Below are 23,719 nucleotides of genomic sequence, written 5' to 3'. Positions count from 1 at the left end.
CCCCTCAGGGTGCCCAGAGGGGCTGGGGGCAGCTGTGTTGGACAGGTCACTCCCAGCTGGCTGATGGGGCCGGCCTGGGCTGGCTCCGCTCATTCTACACACAGCTGGTGCAGCTGGTCACAGCCAGGTGTATTTTCCCCTTTGATTGTAGCTGAGCATCCTTCACTGACTCTCTTGATAAAGCCTCTTTAGAAAATTGCTTTTCAAATTGACTCCATCTCCGGGAAGATTAATGCCAAGGAAACCCACAAACCTGACAATCACCACTCACTCCACCTTGGAAGCTGTTTCTGTGCAGCCCTGCACGTTATGGAGAGTGGCGATTGCCACGGCTGTTGATTCCTCTACCCCACCGCTCCTCGAGTGTGCTTCACGGTCACAAGGGCCTCCTCTGTCAAGCGGCACAGCCAGCCCTGGGGCTGCTCTCCAAATCTCCCTGTGTAGCCTCTGCATTCTTCAACAGGTGTATTTGCCCTAGACCTAACTCATCTGCATCTGAGAACAAGTTCTGGTGTGGGGGTGGACGAGGGACTGGAGGGCACTGAGAGGAGGCAGAGCCCTTCCAACCAAGGCAGAGCCTCCTTCCCACACTTGCCTTGCTGGCCCGCTGGTCCTATTGCCAGCAGTCAGACATTTCCCTTGTGTCCGGCTGCTGCTGGCTGAATATTTTCATTCCTTCATTCACTTAAAAAATATTTATCACCTGTCTACTAAATGCCCAGCACTATTGTAGGCACTAGGGGTACACCATGAATATGACAGACGAGGGCCCAGTCCTTTGGGAGGGCCCAACTGAGTTAGTGCTGAAATATAGTGCTTTCCCATTTCTCTTCATTGAAAACACTGCATTGATCTTGCATAAAGTTCCTGGATAGTTGTGAGATGTTGGGATGATCACATCTCCGGACCTCAGATTCCTTACAGGGACTTGGATAACATTATTTCCAGTGTTCTCTCTGGCCTTAAATTCCACATGTATGCAGATTATGATGGAATGCTAAGCATATTCAGAAACTGGGAGATAAACTGCCGTTCATCTCAGCATACGCCCTCATTCCCTCTCTCTCCTTCTCTCCCGCGGTGCTCCCCTCCTGCCCTCTGTCATAATCACATGGTGCTTGACGATCATTAGAAGTCTGTCCGGCTTGTCCAGTGCAATCTCAGAAAATAAATCCTGGTATTGACACATAGCTTGACTAAGAGGGCCGCAGTACATTCCAAGCTAACTCTTCCCCTAAATACTGCAACGGTGCTGCCTTTTTGTTAATTGTAAATATTGCTTATATGCAAGTAAGTGTAGATATTGTGCCAGTTGCACTGCCTGTGAGGGACATTCCAGCCCCCACTCCCTGCTTGCAGAGTGTCTGTAAACGCACAGACATCGTAAGTCTTTCTCCTTTTGCAATAAGGGAAAGAGGTACCAGGCCCCAGGGCCTTGTGGAATGGATAAGGACATTGGAGTTAAGGCCGTTTGCTTTATTTGTCTGATCCTGTTTTCTCACCTAAATTAAGACTAGGGATGCCAACCTCCTGTGATTAAATGAGATAGTGGAATAAAGTGCTATCCCAGTGACTTTCCGAGAGAAGTTCTTAGCAGCAGTTCTTACTAGCACCCTCCCAAGGCCGCCTTTAGTCTTCTGGGATGCTGCAATTGGATGTCGTGCTGGGGGAAGGCATGAGGCTATAAAATGGACCAGCAAGCCTTTCTTTCAGTCTCATCTTCTTGACACCCCTTCATAGAGTTTATGTTATTAAATCTCCACTTCCCATTCGGTTTGCACAATTCAGCATCCCTCCTGCTAAGATGTAACTACCAGATGTGCCTTAGACATGGCTGTCCAAGATGGTAGCCACTAGCCACATGTTGCTATTTAAATTTAAATTAATTAGAATGAAATAAAATGAAAACTCTTGTTTCTTAATCATGGTCATCCACTTTCTAGTACTCAATAGCCACAAGCTATTGTATTGGACAGTGCAGAACATTTTCACCACTGCAGAAAGTCACTGCACTTCCAAATTTCTCAAGAAATTATTCTGAACTCTAACAAGGGAAACAGTTGTTAACGCCCATTTCATGTTGACTTTGGGTAAAGTTAGTTATGATGAGTAGGATTTAGCCTTAAATCCCCCATTTGGACAGTGGTTCCCAGTCTTGTCTCTTTGTTCATTCCCAAAAGACATGGCAGACCTTGGCATTGTAGACCAGTGAAAAGGGCCTCTGGAATGCCAGTGATGGGGTTTGGGAGATGGCAGCACCCACTAGGTGGGTGTTTCAGAATCCCCAGGGGAATGTTTACTGAAACTCCCTCCCCCACCCAAGCCTCACCTTCTCCAGGGGGAGTCACTGAGATACCTGAGAGCCCACGGTGAGGGGTCAAAGTGACTGGGCTCAGATCCCAGTTTGGCTGCTTAGTAGCTGGATGACATTTGGCGTGCCCTTGACCTTTCCCAACCTCCTGTCATCAGTAATGGCACTGTGAGCTCACAGCAGGGCTGCTCTCACATATGGCCTAATGTAGGACCTGTATGCATGGGAGCTGATTAAGGTCAAGGTCATGTAGTGAAAAGAGCCTGGGGTTTGGGTTTAGATGGGCTTTGCTTCAAGTCCTGCTCTGCCCTTTGTGACTCTGAGCACATTTTTTTTTTTTTTATCCTTTCTGGATCTCAGCTTCCTTGTGTATAAAAAGTGATAATGATAGGACACACCTCCTGGGCTTACAAGGATTAAATACAGTAATGTAAATGGGCCTAGCATATACCACACCTAGTTGGTGTTTCTCCCTGACACACAGCATGGGACCAGTTTGTTGTTAAGGCTGCAAAATATTCACCCCTGCTCCCACCTCGACTGCGTGAGTGTAAGGCACACCCTCAACAATAGGGTGGCTGTGAAGCTTACGTGTATGAAAGCACATAGTATGCAGTTGGCACTCAATAAAAGTGACTTCCAGTCTTACATTTACAGCCTCTGTGGCCTTGACTGTGTCAATCAGCTTGTTTAGAGCTCAGAGAAGTCTGTCTTGCCAAGAGGAGGGACACGGGAGTGAACAGAAATGATGTGTGGACACAGCAGCTTTGGAAAATGGTGAGGAACTGTGCAGAGTAGCTATTTTTATTATAGGACATTTATAACATCACTTGGGACTTGGGCAGCTCTGTGTTTTTAGATTATTATAGGGCTTGGGCTGAAGCTTTATTTTTTCCATGTGGTGCTGATTAGAGTGAGGCCTTCTTAAATCATGGACTGTTTCATGGAAAAAAAATACTCAGCTTGGCAGTAATCCACTTGGTGCCACTTTCTAGGGGTTCAGTGAGTAAACAATGAGGATGCTCACTCATGGGAAGATGCTTGTCCATGGGAGGATGCTGGCCTGTGGGAGGATGCTGACCTATGGTGGGCTGCCCATCTATGAGAGGACACTGGCCTGTGGAGGATGCTGACCTATGGTAGGCTGCCCGTCTATAGCAGGATGCTGGTCTGTGGGAGGATGCTGACCTATGGTGGGCTGCCTGTCTACAGCAGGACGCTGGCCAGTGGAGGGTGCTGACCTATGGTGGGCTGCCCGTCTACAGGAGGACACTGGCCCATGGGAGGATGCTCACCTATAGTGGGCTACCCTTCTACGGGAGGACACTGGCCCATGGAGGAGCTGACCTATGGTAGGCTGCCCGTCTACAGCAGGACGCTGGCCTGTGGGAGGATGCTGACCTATGGTAGGCTGCCTGTCTACAACAGGACGCTGGCCCGTGGAGGATGCTGACCTATGGTAGGCTGCCCGCCTACAACAGGACGCTGGCCCATGGGAGGATGCTGGCCTATGGTGGGCTGCCCGTCTACAGCAGGACGCTGGCCTGTGGGAGGATGCTGACCTATGGTAGGCTGCCCGTCTACGGCAGGATGCTGGCCTGTGGAATGATGCTGGCCTATGGTGGGCTGCCCGTCTACGGCAGGATGCTGGCCTGTGGAATGATGCTGGCCTATGGTGGGCTGCCCGTCTACAGCAGGACGCTGGCCTGTGGGAGGATGCTGACCTATGGTAGGCTGCCCGTCTACGGCAGGATGCTGGCCTGTGGAATGATGCTGGCCTATGGTGGGCTGCCCGTCTACAGCAGGACGCTGGCCTGTGGGAGGATGCTGACCTATGGTAGGCTGCCCGTCTACGGCAGGATGCTGGCCTATGGAATGATGCTGGCCTATGGTGGGCTGCCTGTCTACAGCAGGACGCTGGCCTGTGGGAGGATACTGACCTATGTTTGGCTGCCCGTCTACAGCAGGATGCTGGCCTGTGGGAGGATGCTGACCTATGGTGGGCTGCCCATCTACGGGAGGACACTGGCCCATGGGAGGATGCTCACCTATGGTAGGCTGCCCATCTATGGCAGGCTGCTGGCCCATGGGGGGATGGGCATCCCAGGGCACATGCTTGTCCATTGGAGGATATTTTAGGCTGAGAGGATACATGACTTGGAATTTGCATAAAAATCAGACAATTATTTCACCAAAAATTCTAGGAGATTACTATCTTTTGATTCTACAGGTGTAAGCTAGAAGAGTTCACATCTAGTCATGGATGAGAAGGAGAGGCAATGTTACATTTATTAAGTGCCTACTGTGTGCCTGCTGTAGACTCGTGTGTTGCTAAAGTCTCCCAGCAGCCTGCGGAGGAAAAACATTAGCTCCGTTTTACTGGTGAGGAAAGAGAAAAAAATCTCTTATTTTGGGGCCCATTTGGATAGAATTCAGAGGGTCTAATAATTTCAATGGAAAAAATCCCACATCTTAATTTTCACTAGATTATAACAGAAACTTTTCTTCTCTTTCGATTATGAATGCAGGCCACAAAGCAGAGTGGCATTAGCTCCTCCTCGGACTTTGTCATCAAAGAGATGGCAGATTTTCGTGTCCCACCACAGCCACTGCATGGATCCTGCAGCAGCAATTAGTCATCACTGCTGCTCTGAAATTATTGTGGCCATTAGACTTGCCACTAGAGCTTTTTACTTAATGTGCTGACAAGGGGACATATATTTCAGCATGAATTTATTTTCTAATTGGTTTCAACATAATTGGTTTCCTTTGCAATCCAGTGCATTTTATCTAATAAATTTGGAAAATATTAGACTGATGGGGCCCATAGACGTCACCATGCTGTCAAAGGGAGACAGGGCACAAAGGTTGAGAATTGCTAGAGCAGAGGGTCAGAAATGTCAAAAGTATTGTCTAAGTTGGTGAAGTCAAGATCGGAATTCAGGTCTGGGTAACTGAGTAGAAGAGATGCAGCAAGTCTAGGACCAATGAAGAGTGGCGAGGAGGATAAAGTCTGAGAGGGGTTGGACTCTGGCCAGGCTCGATGGTCCCTGGAAATATGACCCTGGCAGGGAATGAATTTTACCACCATTTAAATGATGTAAGCCACGGAGGTGTATTCTCAAGGTAGAATGAGAATGAATGAGCTATGACTACACATGGTGACCTGGACGAATCTCACAAGCCTCATGCTGAGAAAAAGAAACTGGACACAGTCCAGTCTGAAAACTGGTGAAACGAATCTACAGAGAGAGAAGCAAAAACAAAGGGTGCCTGTGGAGCATGTGGACGAGCTGGAAGCAGGTATGACGAATCTTCCTGGGTTGATGGAATGCCTCATCTCTTGATTCAGTGGTAGTTACCAGGGTGTATACATTTATCAACACTCAAATGATACACTTAAGTTCTGTGTATTTGATGACATGTAAATAATACCTCAGTGATAATAATAAAAATTACTATCTCCATTTTACTAATGCATCAAGGAAGACAGAGGGAAATTAAGAAGTATCCTTACTGACCAATCCACTTGCCAAGGTGGGGCAGTTGGAAGGGAAGTGGGTGCAGTTGACTAACGCTGTGGTTTCTGTGTAGGGAACCCCTTACACAAATCCCTCCAAGTGGCAAAATCCACCTCACTCAGAGGAAAATCAAGTCCTTAGATTGTCCCACAGGTAGAATGAATAAACGAATTGTGTTATAGTCATACACTGGAACACTCTTCAGCAATGAGAAAAGCTATAAGCACACATTAAACATGACTGGATCTCACAAACATAACTCCAAGCGAAATAATCTAGTTGTAAAACAGGACATAGTGTATGATTCTAGTAAGTATGGAACAGGCAAGTTAAGCTATGGAGTTAGAAGTAAGAATACGGCTACGCTGGCATGGGGATGTTAATGGCAGTGGTCACGGGGGCGGGGGGGCCTTTGGGGATGTTAGTCATGTTCTCCTTATTGAGCTGGGTGATGTTTATAGTGGTTGATTTGTGCCCTTAGAAATAATGGCATACATCACTGAAACAGTTAAGGCTCACAACCAAAAGCAGGGGTTCTGTGTTCTATGTAAATGGTGCCTCCTGGATTTATGCAAACCTGCAGCTCTGCTTGGAAACTGGTTGTCCCTGAGTCAAATCCAGGCCGAGGATTGTGGCTCACACCTGTAATCCCAGTACTTTGGGAGGCCAGGGCAGAAGGATCACTTGAACCCAGGAGTTTGAGACCAGCTTGGACAACATAGTGAGGCTTTGTCTCTACAAAAAATAAAAAAAATTAGCAGGGTGTGGTGGCGCATGCCTGTGGCCCTAGCTACTTGGAAGTCTGAGGCAGGAGGATTATTGAGACCAGAAGTTCAAGGCTGCAGTGAGCTGTGATCACGCCACTGCACTCCAGCCTGGGTGACAAAGTGAGGCCCTGTCTCAAAAAAACAAACAAACAAAAAATACAGTTGACCCAAACATGAAGAGGGAATGTGATATTATGCCAATGCCATGGAGCCATCTCAGGGGCACTTTCCACATGCAGCAGAGGGACCACTACCCCCACTTACTCAGGGTCCTGCACGGAGCCTCCCACACAGTGGAATCTCTCAGGCACGGTTTTCCAGTCTTTAGCCATTTTCACCATGGCACCTGCATCAAGGACCCCGTAGCCAAAGAGGTGATTAAATTCCAGGCCGACCCCATTGCGCCGCCACTGATGGACCTCGTCGTGAAGCTGGTTCCGTTTGGAGGTGAGCACAGTCAGATGCTGCATGTCCCGCCAGGTCAGACCCAGGCTGGATACAGGAAGCAGAGAGCAAGAGGGCAAGGGCAAAAGGCAGGGTGAGAGAGGGAGAGAGGCACAATGATTAAGAGAAATATTACTCAGGACACAGACCTCTCGTAAGATTTTGGAATCTCTGTGAACTCTCAAATTCAAGGGAGGGTGTCCATGCACTATTCAAAACCACTATATAAGTCAATTAAAGAAATCTTCTTGCTTTTCTTACTTACATAAATTGATTTCAAAAGTCTATTCTAACACACACACTGGAATGGCTAAAATGAAAAAGACTGACAACGGTAAGTGTTGAAGATGTGGAGCAACTGGAACACAAGTACTTTGTGGATGAGTGTGCAAGTAATTCCAACTAAACTGGAAAACTGTTTGGCTGTATCTTCTAAAGTTAAGCTTAAGCTATGGCCTGGAAATTCTTTTCCTAGGCATATACGTGACCAAATGTGTACATATTCACCAGACCTGTGTACTAGAATGCTCCTAGCCCCAAACTGTGAAACCCCTACATGCCATCCAAAAAATAGGGAGTAAACTAATTGAGGTGTAACTTATAGAATGTGGGGTACTATACAGCAGTGAGAATGAATGAACTCCAGGTACTCTGAACAACATGGAAAAGTCTCACAAATACCATGTTGGCCTAAAGAAGCCAGGCAGAAAAGAGACCATAAAGTATGATTCCATCTGTTTAAAATATAAAAACAAGAATGACTAATCTATGCTGTTGGAGGTCATATTAGTGGTCAGTCTCGTGGGGCAGTGACTGGAAGGGGATACAGGGAGCTTCTGAGTGCTGGTCTTGATGTCCCTTCATCTGGGAACTGGCATGTGGGTGTGTTCCATTTTTGAAAAGGAGGGTACCAGTTCTTCAAGGGTAGAGAAATTATATTCAGCATATTTATATCCTTAGTGTCCAGGATGGTCCTTGGCACATTGTTTGTTCAGTGAATAAACTAGTCTTCTTGTAAATGTTACTGTTTTTGGAAATTAGTGTCTATTACTACACATTGTCTATGTTTTTCAAATTGCAAATCATGATTTGTTTTTGGGCCAGGTTATTGCACAGGTTGTCTATCTGGACTGCACATAAAAATTTTCTCCTAGGGGCATTGAAAATCTCATGGCTAGGGCCTCATCTCAGACCAAGTAAATCAGAATCTCTGGGAGTGAGACCCAGGCATTGGAAACTGTTAAAACTTCTCAGACCATTCCAACAGACAGCCAATGTTGAGAACCAGTGATTTAATGGTTGGTGTTATTATTTTAAAAAATGAATGGAACAGAATAGAAAAGCAGTATGCACTGCACATAATACAGGAAGCTATTTTTTCATGAAATACTTGGAGGGTAGCTGTGTGTGTGTGCTGAGCTGCAGTGCAAAATTTATTACTCACTGAGGATTCTGGTCAAAAAGTTGGCAAAACCTTGCACTACAGTTCTCTTCAGAAGTCAAACAATTCAAAGGACCAGGAGCAACATAACTCATTTGATAAAATTTCAACATATGCAAAGTTCATTGGTTGGAAGATCTGAATCAGAACCAAGAGTTCAAATGATCCATGTACTCTTGAATGCAGACCTTCTTCTATTAAGAAGCAAGTTCCACACTTGGACACAGGAAGGGGAACATCACACACTGGGGCCTGTCATGTGTGTGTCACATGTCACACACGTGTGTGTGTCACATGTCACACACGTGTGTGTGTGGGGTGGGGGGATGGGGGAGGGATAGCATTAGGAGAAATACCTCATGTAAAGGATGAGTTAATGGGTGCAGCAAACCAACATGGCACATGTATACATATGTAACAAACCTGCACATTGTGCACATGCACCCTAGAACTTAAAAGTATAATTAAAAAAAAAAAAGAAAAAAAGAAAAGAAGCAAGTTCCAAGGAAGGTCAATGCTTATTTGAGGAGATTCAGAACATGTCTTGGACATATGGTGTAAAATGATGTAAATGGTGTAAAATGGTGTAAATGGTGTAAAATGGTGTAAAAGTTCCTTAAGTTGATTATGGCTAAAAACTGAGTGTTTTGCTGGAAGGGGATTCTGAGTTTATTAATCTCAGAAGTGTTGACAAATGAGGATCTAAATGACCAGAAGGCTGGCTAGCAGGTTTCTCATTTCTCATCTTTGCCATGAAAATGGGCTGTACTTCTGATGCCTGGAGAAGGGCTCCCTTAAATGTTTCTCTGCAGATTTATTCTCATGGGGTGCATTTTAGAAAGAGAGAGAGAGTGAGAGAGAGAGAAATAATGTTTCAGAACAAGGAACTTTTCACTTTTGAGATAAACCACAGCATAGTCCACTCTCCAGTGTAACTGAGTCTATGACACTGTTTGACCTGCTATTTGCATATGTCTGAAGAGTAAAACCAGGTTCCTTCTAGTATCCCTTCTGAACGATTTAGGAATTGACAGACTACAATATTCTGTAAAGTAGGTATTTATTTCATCAACCTGCTTTAATTGTACCATAGTAGCCCAAGAATTACAGGTGATAGTTATTAAATAATTAAAAAATAAATTTATGGAGTATCTGCGATATACAGGTCACTGTTTTGGAGACTGTAGGACAAGAAATGTGACATGTTCTTCCCTGTTCTCAAATGTTTTATATGAGTTGGGAAAATAAGATGCAGATATATGAGAAGGTACTGTGCAATGAAGTGATTGTATGGATGTCTGTTGAGTGTCTACCACATTCAGGCATCGTGCTAACTCTGGGCATGTCAGACGGATGTCCCTGTCCCCACAAGCTGACAGCCTAGGGGGACAGAGGGACAACTCAGTATTGAAAATGTGAGGGCTGTCATGATGGGGGAGCTCAGGATGCTGAGGGAGGCATCAGTGGAGCCCCCGTGTTATCCTAGTCAGGAGTTCTCACTGTGAGCCTCAATCCCCCTGTGTCAGGACCATTAGTGACATATGTGAATTTCCACCTCTCCTGAATCAGCATCTTGGAGGTCGTGGGCCTGAGAATTTGCATTTAATCCAAATGATTCTTCTGTACAGTGATGTTTGAGAACATTGGTAGTCTGGGACAGTGGTTCTCAACCTTGTCTGCACATTGGAATCACCTGGGGATGGTTAAAAAAATGATGTCCAGGCTCAGAGGTTTTGATTCCATGGATTCCTCCAAACATTTAGTATTTTCAATATGCAGCAAACCTAGTTCAGGGGAGAGCTTCCTAACTTCCTGGACGGCACTGGTGGGGGTGGGGGTGCTGGTGAAAAATAGAGCTTTCCAGGGGCTCCCCTGGGGATTCTGATTCTATGGATCTCCAGTGGGCTTAGGGTATCTGTGTTTTTCACAAGCACTCCAGGATTCTGATCATCAGGAAATCTGAGGAACTTGGGTCCAGGGGTCAGCAAGCATCTCTTAGGAAGTGGCTGACCAGGAGACTGACTTTTTGTTTAATGTTTAATTTTTAATTTTTGTGGGTACACAGTAGGTGTATATATTTATGGGGTACATGAGATATTTGGATACAGGCATGCAATGCATAATAATCACATCAGGGTAAATGGGGTATCCATCACCTCAAGCATTTATCCTTTGTAGGAACCTGACTTCTAACAGAATGGATTGTTTTTCTCGTGTGCAAGGCTGTTCCCTCACCATTCTCTTTCAGAGCATAGTACTTCTATTTACAGCATCAAGTTCCCCTGAACCCAATTAACATTTTCCTCCTAATGATCAAGGCAGCAAAAGTAATTTAAAGTCAGCACATGCATCTTTAGAGAAATTGAAAATGGAAATGTTTTAAAGATGATGCTGTAGTCTTAAGGTTGGAGGAATCACTTCTACTAACATCTGGTAAATTCTAGAAGTCAACAAGAGAATTTTAATCCTTTTACTTGTTGGATCTGATCTTTATCTGACAATGTAAACTGTGTGACCTGGAGCAAGTTGTTTCACTTCTCTGGGTCTTGTTCTCTTCATCATAAGTGATGTTTGGAGTCATAAAAGATCTATTCATTTTCTTTCATTTTTAAAATTCTGAGTCTATCCTCTAAATTTTGATAGGATTAAAAAATAATTTCAAAGGTTGGATTATTTCCAGTCTGAGAAAAATAATGCATTTGTGAGTCAAGCTGGCATTTTCTCCATAGCCTTTGTTTGCTCACGTCCTATGAGGACGTGAGAGGAAATTCAGTTGTCGTGACTCCCTGGTGTAGTTGTGGTGTGGAAAATCTCATCTCAAAGAAAGTGAAACCTGATTTTGTGCATCATGTTTGAGGGAGAGCTAACTCATTCACTGCAGCCCATTGCCATGGCAGGATGAGTGGTGAGCCCCACAGGCAAGACAGTGGCAGGGCCTTTTCTATGTTCCACAGAGAGCCCAGTGGAACAGGCATCCTAATGCTTAAAGCCAACTGTGTGAACTTGGATAAGTTACTTTAACAATTCGAGCTCAGGCCTTTACATCTTTAAAATGGGCATAAGGCCTTATAGGCTTGTTGCAGGATGTAAATGTAAATTATGTATGTAAAGTACCTAGCACAGTGCTGGACACTGAATAAAAAGACTTTATTATTATTAATGATAACATATATCACATATATCAGAAGTTAAAGTAAGTTAGACTACTATTTCCTAAGTATTGACCACAATATTTAAAAGTATGTAAATGAACGTTTTTCAGCTTTAAGGCATATTCAACCTTAAAAATCACCAGACATCCAATTAAAATATTAACTTCCCTAAAAAAAAAATATTTCAGAAGCAGAGCTAAAATATTCCAGGAAGTCATTTGAACCTTATTGATGATCTAACTTGCTACCTTTTGTTGATAAGACAATAGAGATCCAGAGATGAGTGATTGTCCACTTAGATGTCAGAAGACATTAGCAGTTGTATTTCCCTCCATATCTATCTTTTCTCCTTCCTTATTAAGAAAACTTCAGTTTTACTCAGAACAGCAATGCATTCAGCTATAAAATTACATTTCCCAGCCTCCCTTGAAGTGTGGCGGTGGTCATGTGACAGTTCTAGCCAATGAGAAATAAGCAGAAGCCACTGGGTGGGGCTCCTTGGAAAACCCCTTCAACATGGCTGACTCAGCTGGTTTCTTTCTTTCTTTCTTTCTTTTATTTTTCTCTTTCTTTCTCTCCTTCTCTCTCTCTCTTTTATTTGTTTATTTATTTATTTTTTTGCCCTTTGTGCTTCTCCTTTTCCTGCCTGAAATGTAAACATGGTGGCTGGAGTTCCAGCACATCTAGAGAACATGAAAGTGGCAGAGCAAAGGAGCAGAAAGCTAAAAAGAGCTGGATTCCCTGATTCACAATGGTACCCCGGTACCCTAAACCAGCCCTGGGTTCCTTATCTCTGTATTTTCTTTCACATGACAGAAAAATAAACCCTTGTCTCTGTTATTATTTGGATTCGTTGTTTCATGCAGAAACATTAAATCTTGACTGAATACCAACACCTAATCAGAGGCAGAAGCCAGCTACCCACACTCTGCACCCAGAGTCATAGATTCACAGAGCTATTGCCTTATTGATCATCCTCACACCCTAGTTCACAGATCAGCGACAGGCTGGCAGCTTAAGTATTCCCGGAGAACAGGCATTGAAAAGTCAGGTTCCTGGGCCACCCATCCCTAGGGATTTGTATTCTATGAGGCTTGGGTGGGGCTTGGGAATGTATTTTTTAAAAAACTTTACCCAGTGTGCTCAATTTCACTAGCTATGAGGGAAGTGCAAATTAAAACTACAATGTGACTCCATTGCACATCCATAAGAATGCTAAAATATAGAAGACTAATAATACCACATTTTGGCAAGGATGTGGGGCAACTGTAATTCTCATATACTGCTCAAGGTAGGGTCAATGGGTACACCCACTTCAGGAAACTATTTGACGGTATCTACTAGAATTGCACATATGTATATTAATGACCCAACATTTTGACTCCCTAGTAGATGCTCAACAGAAATGTATCTGTATGTTCACCAAAAGGCATGTACAAGAATGTTCCTAACAATATCACTCATAGTAGCCCCAAATGGAAACAATCCAAATATCCATTTATACAGTGGAGTGATATTCAACAATGAGAATGAACGACCTATAACTACATACAGCAACATGGAGGAATCTCTTGCTCTGCTGAGCAACAGGGCACATAAATCGTCTGTTTCTTGATTTGAGTGCTGGCTACGTGGGTCTGTTCATTTAGTTAAAATGTCATGGAGCCACACCTAATGAATTTCTTTGTATATACTATACTCGCTAAAGAGTTTACATTAAAAATCCATCCCCTGGAAGGTCAGTTTTGGAAATGTTGTTCCAGTCCAGCATGTGGACCACTTTACTCCGGATGATTTTCTTGAGTCAAAAATTGATCTTCTTATGACGTCTACCCCTCGAGCCTAGCTTACCCTCTAGGACCACAGAGAAAGCACCAGGTCATATGAGAGAAACCTAAATACTCGAAGGTGGCAGTCATCCCCCACTAAAATTCTTTGAAATTTCTCTGATATTGGTGATACTGGGAGATGGGAGCAATATTTCCTGTGACTCAAGTAGGCATTTTCAAGCATTAGGCAGAAAAGTACATTATGATATTAAACTCCAAAGTGACAACTGGTTAGGAGAGAGAGATGGTTTTCCTTTTCTCCCCTACAATCATGATGGGGGAAATGTTGTTCTCTCTCTTTCAAGGTCCTGATGGACATACGTTTAGATAATTTGTTGTTATGCATGAGGACTTCCTGTAACCTTATCTCAAGATAAGAGAGAGATGAGCTGTGGGACTGCTCTGTGGAGGCCCTATTCCTCATCCCTCTGGGCTCTCATTTGGAGTATCTCATCCTGACCAATGGTTTTCACTTTTGGCTATTGGAGCCGCTTTGCCTAAAGCTAGAGATGCCTTGGAGTTTACTTCTCCAGAGTAGCTCTTAGCCGATGACTGACTCATATAAGAATATGACAGTCCTGCTTCCTTGCCTGGAGGTAGAACAAACTCTGAGCCCTAATTTACACTCGGGATTAGACTGAGGCCAGAACTTTTGAAGTTGAACCTTTGCTTGGATTCTTCCCCATCCCTAACTTGTTTCCCCTACTCCCTTACTGCCTTTCCTGGGATCCCTTCCTTAATAAATCACTTGCACCAAAATCTCATCTCAGGGTCTGCTTCCGACCTCAGAAAGTTGGTATTTTGAAGAATTTTAGGGCTGGCTCCCGTGATGGACTTACCCACAAGCTGCCAGGTGTTATATTTTTTTCCTCTTTATGCCATCAGGGAATATTAAGTTCATGATCATTGCTTCAAAACAAAGCATGCCTGAATGGTGACTGCATTCTTTTCTGTAGGATATCTGGACGTATGTGCTAAAAGAATGGTGACTAATCAAGACAGAGCCATGAATCTCTAGGAGTCCAGCAGCCTCACTCCTCCACTTTGATTTATTTAGGTCTTCCATTTGTGTGCCTATGGATCTAGGCATAGGCATAGGATTTTGTTTGTCAAAAATCCAGAAGACTGTGAGTCAAGTCCTGACCTCTGAGGTTGAAAGGGCAACCGGAAACCCTTCTCGCTTTTGGAGCACTCCTGCTCCCTGGCTCTGCGCAGCTCAGCTACAGGCAGCAGGCTCTGCTAATTGTCTCCTTGCGGATGCAGTGAGCAAGGCCAGCTCAGGCTCCAGGGCCCACTCAGACCCTGAGATGAACAGTTTTATCTTCAGGAAATGTACATTGGATATGAGTAAATTTTGTTTTCTGTGCTTGATAGGGCAGAGGTCTCTGTGCCTAATAGTTGAGCTTTGACCAGTGACTTGGCATCATAAATTTTCTACCTGAATTTTGTTAGAAGAGTCAAAGTTTAGACTTGTCCAAAAAGAAGAGTCACTCTCAATTTGGGGTCTTATCTGTAAAGGGAGGATAATTATGCCTTTTCTTGTGAAGGTAGAGGGTTGAACTAGGTAATCTGTTGAAGCCCCTTTCTATTCTAGGAACCAACTCCTGCCTTCTTTGCAAATCAGAAAATGCACTGCATATGTGGAGAGAGACAAGCAGGGCTGCCTAGAGATTGATGCTGGGAGCCCTGGTTGCCTAGCAACTCTACTCTCCTTCCCCCAGAGACTGAATCCAACTTCTCACAAGTTGCTGGGAACTGCATTCTCTGACAATTCCCTACACAGCCGGCACTTACACTCACACTATGTGTGTGGTGTCTGAAGCCCATGTGTTCATTCTGTGAACATAAGGCCAGCCTCAGGTATCATTAAAAGAAAGTAGAGTAGCAGGTGGGCAGGTACCTCCACTGCTACTCAAATCCAAGGTGTGTCCAGCAGTAGCAATATGTGGCCTCTCCATAGGATGGTGAGGACATAGGAGATGGTCTCCTCTTACCTTCAGCTTGGAAGGTTTCCCAGGAAAGCCCATATCTTGGTCTACACTGCGTGACTTTGCCTATCTTGTTTCAGTGTTAAAAAGTGAATCCACTTCACAAATTAACAAATCTTGAGTGGGACCACCTTGTTTGCCACATGTTCTGAAACACCAGCTTGGCAATTTGATTTGTCTTCAAGTAGCTGATTGTGAATATCACGGAGTAGAAGAGCCCAGGGATACACAGAGGATAGAGGGGTAAATTTGATGAAGAAAGAAATATCTCTGTGCCTTCACTGGGTATCTGAGTAAGTTGCTAATACGTGCTGCTGGGTGTTGTGAGCTCCCAGGAATGTGGTTTTATGGTGTGTGCGTGTGTGTGTGTGTATGCACACGCACGTGTGCTGGTGGGCACATGGGCCACTTAGAAATGCACAGCAGAGTTCATTGGCCCTGACTATTCATGGCCTCTCACATCCACTTTTCCCTCCATGGACACCTGGCATGTGGGCAGAGAGACACGTGTTAGTCCACCCTGCAGAGCTGGCCCTGAACCCAGAGCTATGAACATACTTAGCCTCCAGAGCCAGTGCAAACACGCCAGCTGCCTCGGGGGCAGCTGCAGATGTCCCAGAATGCCTCAGAGTGCAGTTGCCGTACAAATCTGTGGTTGCCTGGAAGGGAAGATAATGAGTAATGAGTGGATAAATCATGCTATTTTGAACCCCCGCACAATGTGGAGCAGGGGATTATCTACTCCATTTATTTATTTATTTATTTATTTATTTATTTATTTATTTATTTATTGAGACAGCCTCACTCTGTTGCCCAGGCTGGAGTGCAGTGGCATGATCTCAGCTCATGGCAACCTCCGCCTCCCAGGTTCAAGCGATTCTCCTGCCTCAGCCTCCTGAATTAGCTGGGATTACAGGCACGTGCCACCATGCCCGGCTAATTTTTGTAATTTTAGTAGAGACAGGGTTTCGCCATGTTGACCAAGCTGGTCTCAAACTCCTGACCTCAGGTGATCCACCTGCCTGCGCCTTCCAAAGTGCTGGGATTACAGGCATGAGTCACTGCCCCCAGCCTACTCCTTTTATTTAACCTATGCTTTGTTCCCAAGAAGATTAAGATGAAACTAAGGATAAACTTAGCATCCATATGCCTCTCTTTTGCCCTAGGTTTTATCTGAGCTTCCTAGTAGCCCACGTAAAAGGGGATACATAGTCAGTTATAGTTACAGTGTCCACAAGATAAATGAGTTGTTCAAAGAAGCATATCTGTGGCTATTCCAGAGACTACAGAGAGATTTATTTCCTGAAACCTAAAAGGAAACATTATGAAGTGGAAAGTGATGTCAATACCCCCACCCTAGTTTTGTTGCATCGGGACTGGCCCTTGGAAAGGCCAAAGGCCACTTCATCAGCATTTCTTTTTCCTTCATGGGGGAAAGAAGGCATTCCCGAAGAGGAAAGAATCAACATGCTCAGCTAAAGTCTCTCTAGAAGGGCAGGCTATTAAAACATGTTTCTCTACATCTAAAATCCACGGAGAGATTCTGAGATGTGTTGAGTCAAGACAACCCAATATGTGGGTATCACCTCCACAACTCTTATTTAGAGGGGAGACTGGTAAACAGATTTTTAAAGGACTTTCACAAAGTGAAAAACCTCATTTTCAATGTTTGTGAGAGCCAGGGTGTTCATTAAAATCATGTATAAACGACAGGAATTCTTCCTCTGTCTGTAGGATCCTCAAGAGAGCTTATTATTTTGAGGAAGAAATTACCAGGGAGGTTTAAGGGCATCTATCTATTGAGCAAAATTATAGTACTCAGAGGAAACTCAAGGCCTTTAGCCAGCCCAAGTAGAAAGAGTCATAAATACGGGTCGAGGACGAATTTACACCACTGAGAGGTCTTTGGGGTAGGGAGTGGAGCTTTCAGGCGTGAGAGTGAAGTGTCACCTCACCTGTCCCTGTCTGCTCTGCCCTTCTCCCTTTCTGTCCATACAGCTTACAGGATAAGAGGGGTCAAAGCCCCCTTCTGTTTGGGAGGAGCTGGCACATTCTTCATCCTCCCCAAGACCAAGGGGGAATGCAGGAGGGCTCGTGGGAAGGACAGGTTTTTAAGGTCTGCGTCCCTTCCAGGTAAAGGGCTTCTCCTCGCTCACACAGGGGCATGGCCATCTTGCCAAGTTGGGATCCCACGTGGGAGCGTGGGATCAAAACGCTGGATGGTACTAATGATTTTGTCCTGAGCTCCTGTCCTCCTGTCTCGAGAAGCCTCAGTGGAGATGGGTGCAGCCAGTCAGGATATAACTCATGCATGACTACTGAACCACCTACTAAATCCTGGTTTGGAGGTGTAAGAAAAGGCTGATCTGTGAGCAAAATCTCCAGAGAGGAAAAGATCCAAAAAGCTTATTATGCTTTACAGATGATGAATTTCCCAGGGGCTTGGAAAATTCACCATTATACCTAGTTGCCAAGAAAGGAAGATTTTTTTTTCTTTGCTCAGAAAAGAGCAACAAACAATAAATCTATGATTATTAATCTTTTTGTTCTAAAAATCATGGCTCCATTTTAAAATATGATGAAAATCACAACTCTTTCCCTGAGAAAATAACAGATGTGTGTGCAATTTTAGGGGGTTTATGGATCCAGAAAAGTCCATCTGTGAATGTTGTTTTTTAAATTGCTATAAATAAACAGACGGGTTCTTGTTTCAGACAGGGTTACAGTGTGATGCCTTGGTTCTTACAATGAGATAGTTATTCTTGTAAGTGATGGAATGAGGCAACTGATTGGTAAACCAGACTTCATCATTACTTGTAAGCCAGAAACAATAAACAAGAAAATCTATGGAAAACGATCCAGAAAGGAGTCCTCACTGATCATGCTACTAGCTCGCAGATGGGAGGTCCGTGCTTTGTTAGAAAGCAGGGCTGGGCATAGAGAAAAGGGGTCTCCCCCTCAGAGCCTTAGTTCAGGCTCTGAGGGAGGGGACAGGAGGGGAGCAAGCCAGTGTCCTAGCATCCCACCCTGACACAGAGGTGCAGTGGCCCTAAGGAAACAAGGACAGAAGGGGACGTGCTCACCACACCGGCCTCGGGGTTCCTTTTCCTCCCGTTGCTGAAGGTGGAAGCCAAGGTGGAAGAGCAGCTCTCGTCGTACAGGGCGGTCCTGCCGTCGTTGATGGCTGAGTTGATGGAGATGGTCCACATGCTGGAGGCGTAGCCGTCGCAGTTGCAGTCGTCATAGCTGCCGCCGTCCCCGGAGGCCCACACGTAGATGCTGCCTTTGCCGCCGCGGCCCTGGGGAGAGCAGGGGAGACGCTGCCGCTACCCACAGCCTGGGCTGCGAGGGGGCAGGGGAGGTCTCCAGCGCAGGGGTTGGGCTTCTTCAGCAGTTGAACCTAAAGACTGGGTGCACTTTTTAAACTGGGTTGGACACCATATCCTTCTGGCAGGGCATTGTGGGAAACTTTTTTTTTCCAGGAAGAATTCAATCTAAAAAAGTCAACTGAATTTACAATTTAAGCTGGGGATAATGAGGTAAGAAAATTGGAAGAACTGTCTTAAAATTTACAAATAAACTGCTTTTTAAAAAAGCTATAAAGGTGGTACATGCTCACAATGAAAAGTCTAACTGTATGGAAAGGAAAATAAAAAACAACTCTCTAGAGGTAATTATTATCTCATTCTTACATCTCCTTATGTATCAGACATTTTTTAGTGAAAATGCAAGTATATGGACATATAATTTTTCTTAGCTACATAAGCTATACAAAACATTTATAGAAGATATATACCTTTTATTTTAAATAGCTATATATCAATATATAAATTTAATGTAGACATTATAAATACAAAGCATACACTTACTCCACAATATATAAAAATCTTACGTGTGTGTGCATATGTATATATTTTTTCTTTTTTATTCAATTGGATACTAGAATCCTTTTAAACAGATAATATGTGACATTTTACTTGAGCAAGGGAACTCCAAATGTAGGAAGAAAGTCTAATATGATCAAGTAAAACACACAGTGAATAAAACCTTAAACACACAGTAGTATGCACAGTAGTTATTGCCACATGCTAATTAGTTTAAATGGCAAACTTTGCGTAAGTCCCTACAGTTAGCATGGCTCTTCTCCTCAAACCACGTTCTTAGAGGTTCTTAAAAATCCTTTTCCTTGTCTTCTGAGTATTTTCCTCTCTACCTAAACAACCCAGGATTGGACCATTAGTTTCTTGCTTCCCACTTTCTTACCCCAAGGCAATGGGGCTTGGGGCTGCTTAGTGTTCACCTGTGGGCTGGGAGGGTGGATAGGAGTGCAGCCATGCAGTGCCGGAGGCAAGGGGCAGGTGCAACCTCCAGCCACTCCACAGCCTGGCCCAGGGTGGCTTGGTTACCCTCTAGAGGGAGCAGACAGAAGAGATTGTCAGGGAAAGTCTCTCCCTGTGTGGTCACCAGGTGTCCATGGTCCTTACGCTTGAAACTGACACAGAATCAGTGGTTTAAGGGTGGAGAAACCAGAAGGAAGAGAGATGACTGGATTACCTCCAAGCGCTCTCTGCCGCCTGACAATCAGACGTGACATTTTCAATTGCTTCTAACAGCACTGGGAATTAATCAGCCTGTGATTGATTGAATCGACAAGTGAACAAATATTTATTCAACCACTAGCTGGGAACTATTCTCAGCATCTTGGTAAATCTATGCTGGAAAACTCCAACCAAAACAAGGAACTGCTCTCAGAAACCAGGACAGCGAGGGAAATAGATCATTCCTACAGTTGGTGTGGAGGATCACACTCTCAAACAGACTCAGATTTGGGCTTGGTATCAAGAAATAGCAAAAGTGTGGCCGGGCACGGTGGTTCATGCCTGTAATCCTGGCACTTTGGGAGGCTGAGGTGGGTGAATCACCCGGGGTCGGGAGTTCGAGACCAGCCTGGCCAACATGGTGAAACCCTGTCTCTACTAAAAATACAAAAATTAACTGGGTGTGGTGATGCATGTCTGTAATCCCAGCTATTCGGGAGGTGCAGTGAGCCGAGATTGTGCCACTGCACTCCAGCCTGGGCGACAGAGCGAAACCCCATCTCAAAAAAAAAAAAAAAAAAAAGCAAAGTACAACTGATGTGTTTCACAATAAATGGGTGAGTGAGGTTGACCATCTGCAGAACTTTCTCCTGAATCAGTCCATATGTAGACTGCTAGTGAGATGAAGCAACGTTTGCTAAAATGAAGGAAATCGATGCTAAACATTCTCTTCTTGGTGTGGGGAGTGTGGTAGATTGATTGTGACCCTAATTATTCATGATTCCTGTATTTATGCCCTGTGCACTACGCCTTTGCAGCCCCATCCATCAAGAGGAGTGGTCTATTTCCTACCCCTAGAATCCAAGCTGGCTTTATGTCTTGCTTTGGCCAATAGAATGTGGGGGAAAGTGATTCTGTATCAGTTCCAAGCACTCCTATGTTCTCTGATCTCTCCCAGAACTCCGTTGCACCGTGAAGATAAGCCTAGGTTGGCCTCCTGATTGATAAGAGACAAGTATTCCAGTCAAATTCACTGCCCCTGCTGCCAGCTGCCAGACACAGGAGGGAAGCCATCCTCGATCCGCCAGTCTCTAACTCACTCTCCTGACATTAGCCTAGCCTGGTGCAGATCAGCAGAACAACGCAGCTGACCTGTAGACCCAAGAGCAAAATTAAATGATTATTATTTTAAGCTACTGAGTTTTGGGGCAGTTTGTTATGCAGCCAGCTCACTGTTACACAGAGAGCAATTGTCAGCCTGTTTCTGAACCGTGAACAGTAAACAGCAAACGTTAATTTTGTTTTAAACCATGAGACTTGCCCACAAGAATGCTTCGTTTTCTAGGAATATTAAACTTTGTTTTCTTAAGCTAGATAGGACACATGAAGCAATAATAATTGTGTCCTTGCTTCTGGTGATTGTGTTTTAGCACCAAAAAGTCTCTGGCTTCTGGGGAAGATGAGCCAGTGAGGAAAAATCTCTAGTTCTAGGGGCAGAAATGAGTGGGGAAGGGACCTCCGTAAGAGGACTGAGAGCTGGTTATGGGATGAGGCTGTTGCTGGCATGCCACCCTACTTTGGCTTGAACTTATATGTCCCCCCAAATTCATATATTAGAACCTAAGACACAACGTGATAGTCTTAAGAGGTGGGACCTTTAGGAGGTAATTAAGTCATGAGAGTTTGGTCCTCGTGAATGGGATTACTGCCCTTATAAAAGGGCTCCAGGGAAATAGCTAGGCCCCTTTTGGCCCTTCCACCATGGGAAGACCCAGTGTTTGTCCCCTCTACGAGATACAGCAACAAGGCACCATCTTAGAAGCAGAGAGTGAGCCTTTGCAAGACACTGAAACTGCCAGTGCCTTGATCTTGGGCATCTGCTTAAGGCTTGATCCATTTCTGCCTCTCAGCTTCACCTGAACAGGAGCTAGGCAGAAATCGAGACAGAACAACTATGGCTCACATCTAAACCATAACCCGTTAGAGGAAGAAGTGCAGAAAACAAAGGTTGACTATCACAGCAAGCATTTCTATAGCACTTACTACATGCCAGGGACTTGTTAAGTACTTCACATATTATCCTATTCAGTCCTCACAGCCACCCTACAGGCAGCCCCATTTACACTGGCCACACAAAGGATAAAATACTTAGGAAGAGCCGGGCGCGGTGTCTCATGCCTGTAATCCCAGCACTTTGGGAGGCCGAGGTGGGCGGATCACGAGGTCAGGAGATCGAGACCATCCTGGCTAACACAGTGAAACCCCGTCCTACTAAAAATACAAAAAATTAGCCGGGCGAGGTGGCGGGCGCCTGTAGTCCCAGCTACTCGGGAGGCTGAGGCAAGAGAATGGCGTGAACCCCAGGGGGCGGAGCCTGCAGTGAGCCGAGATCGTGCCACTGCACTCCAGCCTAGGCGACAGTGAGAATCCGTCTCAAAAAAAAAAAAAAAAAAAAAAACTTAGGAAGAAATTCAACAAACTTAAAAAAAAAAAGCTAAGGAAGTGCTAAATAAGGCTTTGAAACTCTCTGAACTCTATGGAAGGAGGGACGAAGATGAAGATTTGATCCCATGGAAAGATATTGGCCATATTCTCGAATAGAAAGACAGGATCACAGAGATGTCAATTTTCCCTGTGTTAATATAAAAATGTGCCAGGTGCAGTGGCTCACGCCTGTAATCCCAGCATTTTGGGAGGCTGAGGCAGGTGGATCCCCTGAGGTCGGGAGTCTGAGACCAACCTGACCAACATGGAGAAACCTCGTCTCTATTAAAAATACAAAATTTAGCTGAGCGTGGTGGTGCATGCCTGTAGTCCCAGCTACTCGGGAGGCTGAGTCAGAATTGCTTGAACCCAGGAGGCGGAGGTTGCGTTGAGCTGAGATCACGCTATTGCACTCCAGCCTGGGCAACAAGAGTAAAACTCAGTCTCAAATATACATATTATATATATATATATACACACACAAACACATATATATATACACACACATATATATACACACATATATATACACACACATATATATATATACACACACATATATACATATATATACACATATATATACACACATATATATGTATATTTATATATGTAATATTATCCCAATAAATATACAATATATCAATTGAGATTCAGCCAGGCAAATATTGCCACACTTGGCAGGTCAACAGAGGGAATTTTATCCAGGGAATAGGTGTTAAAGGAAAGCCTAAAACCCAAAAGGGAAATGGGAAGTCACCCATGGATTAGAGGGTGGCCGTGGAGCTGAAGGACAAAGGGAGGCCATGACCCAAGAGCCAGCACTGTGGGTGGGGCTGTCTGCTGGGGGGCGGGGTCTCCACCCTAATCCTGCAACTCATGCTCAGTGAGTGGAACGGCTGTCAGCGGCCTGAGGCAAGTAGGCCAGCCTGATGGCTCATGCCTGTAATCCCAGTGCTCTGGGAAGTGGAGGCTTGAGGCAGGAGGAGCACTTGAGGCCAAGAGTTTGAGACCAGCCTGGGCAAAGTAGTGAGAGGCCCACTCACCCCCATCTGTACAAAAGAAAAAATTAGCTTGGCATGCTGGGGCACAGCTGTAGTCTTAGCTACTCGGGAGGAGCCCAGGAGTTTGAGGAGCTGGAGTCTGCAGTGAGCTATAATCACACCACTGCACTCCAGCCCGGGTGACAGAAAAAAAAAAAAAAAAGGCAAGTGCATTTAGGTGAAATTAAGTGAGTGGTGCAA

At 44.7% G+C, this 23,719-nt stretch overlaps 1 protein-coding gene across 1 annotated transcript in view; it reads right to left on the bottom strand.

Annotated features, from left to right (window-relative positions):
• PCSK2 (proprotein convertase subtilisin/kexin type 2) overlaps positions 1 to 23,719 on the bottom strand; it is a 259,004-nt gene that overhangs the window by 12,360 nt on the left and 222,925 nt on the right. The window contains exons 9-11 of the mRNA XM_004061834.5: positions 18,537 to 18,752; positions 16,012 to 16,112; positions 6,864 to 7,091 (exon numbers count right to left, since the gene is read on the bottom strand). Of these exons, the coding sequence (XP_004061882.1) occupies positions 6,864 to 7,091; positions 16,012 to 16,112; positions 18,537 to 18,752 (545 nt within the window). The remainder of the gene's footprint in view (positions 1 to 6,863; positions 7,092 to 16,011; positions 16,113 to 18,536; positions 18,753 to 23,719) is intronic.

This window comes from Gorilla gorilla, chromosome 21 (assembly GCF_029281585.2).
Source record: "Gorilla gorilla gorilla isolate KB3781 chromosome 21, NHGRI_mGorGor1-v2.1_pri, whole genome shotgun sequence".
NCBI classification, from domain to species: domain Eukaryota; kingdom Metazoa; phylum Chordata; class Mammalia; order Primates; family Hominidae; genus Gorilla; species Gorilla gorilla.
This window is presented reverse-complemented; position numbering and strand designations above follow the sequence as displayed.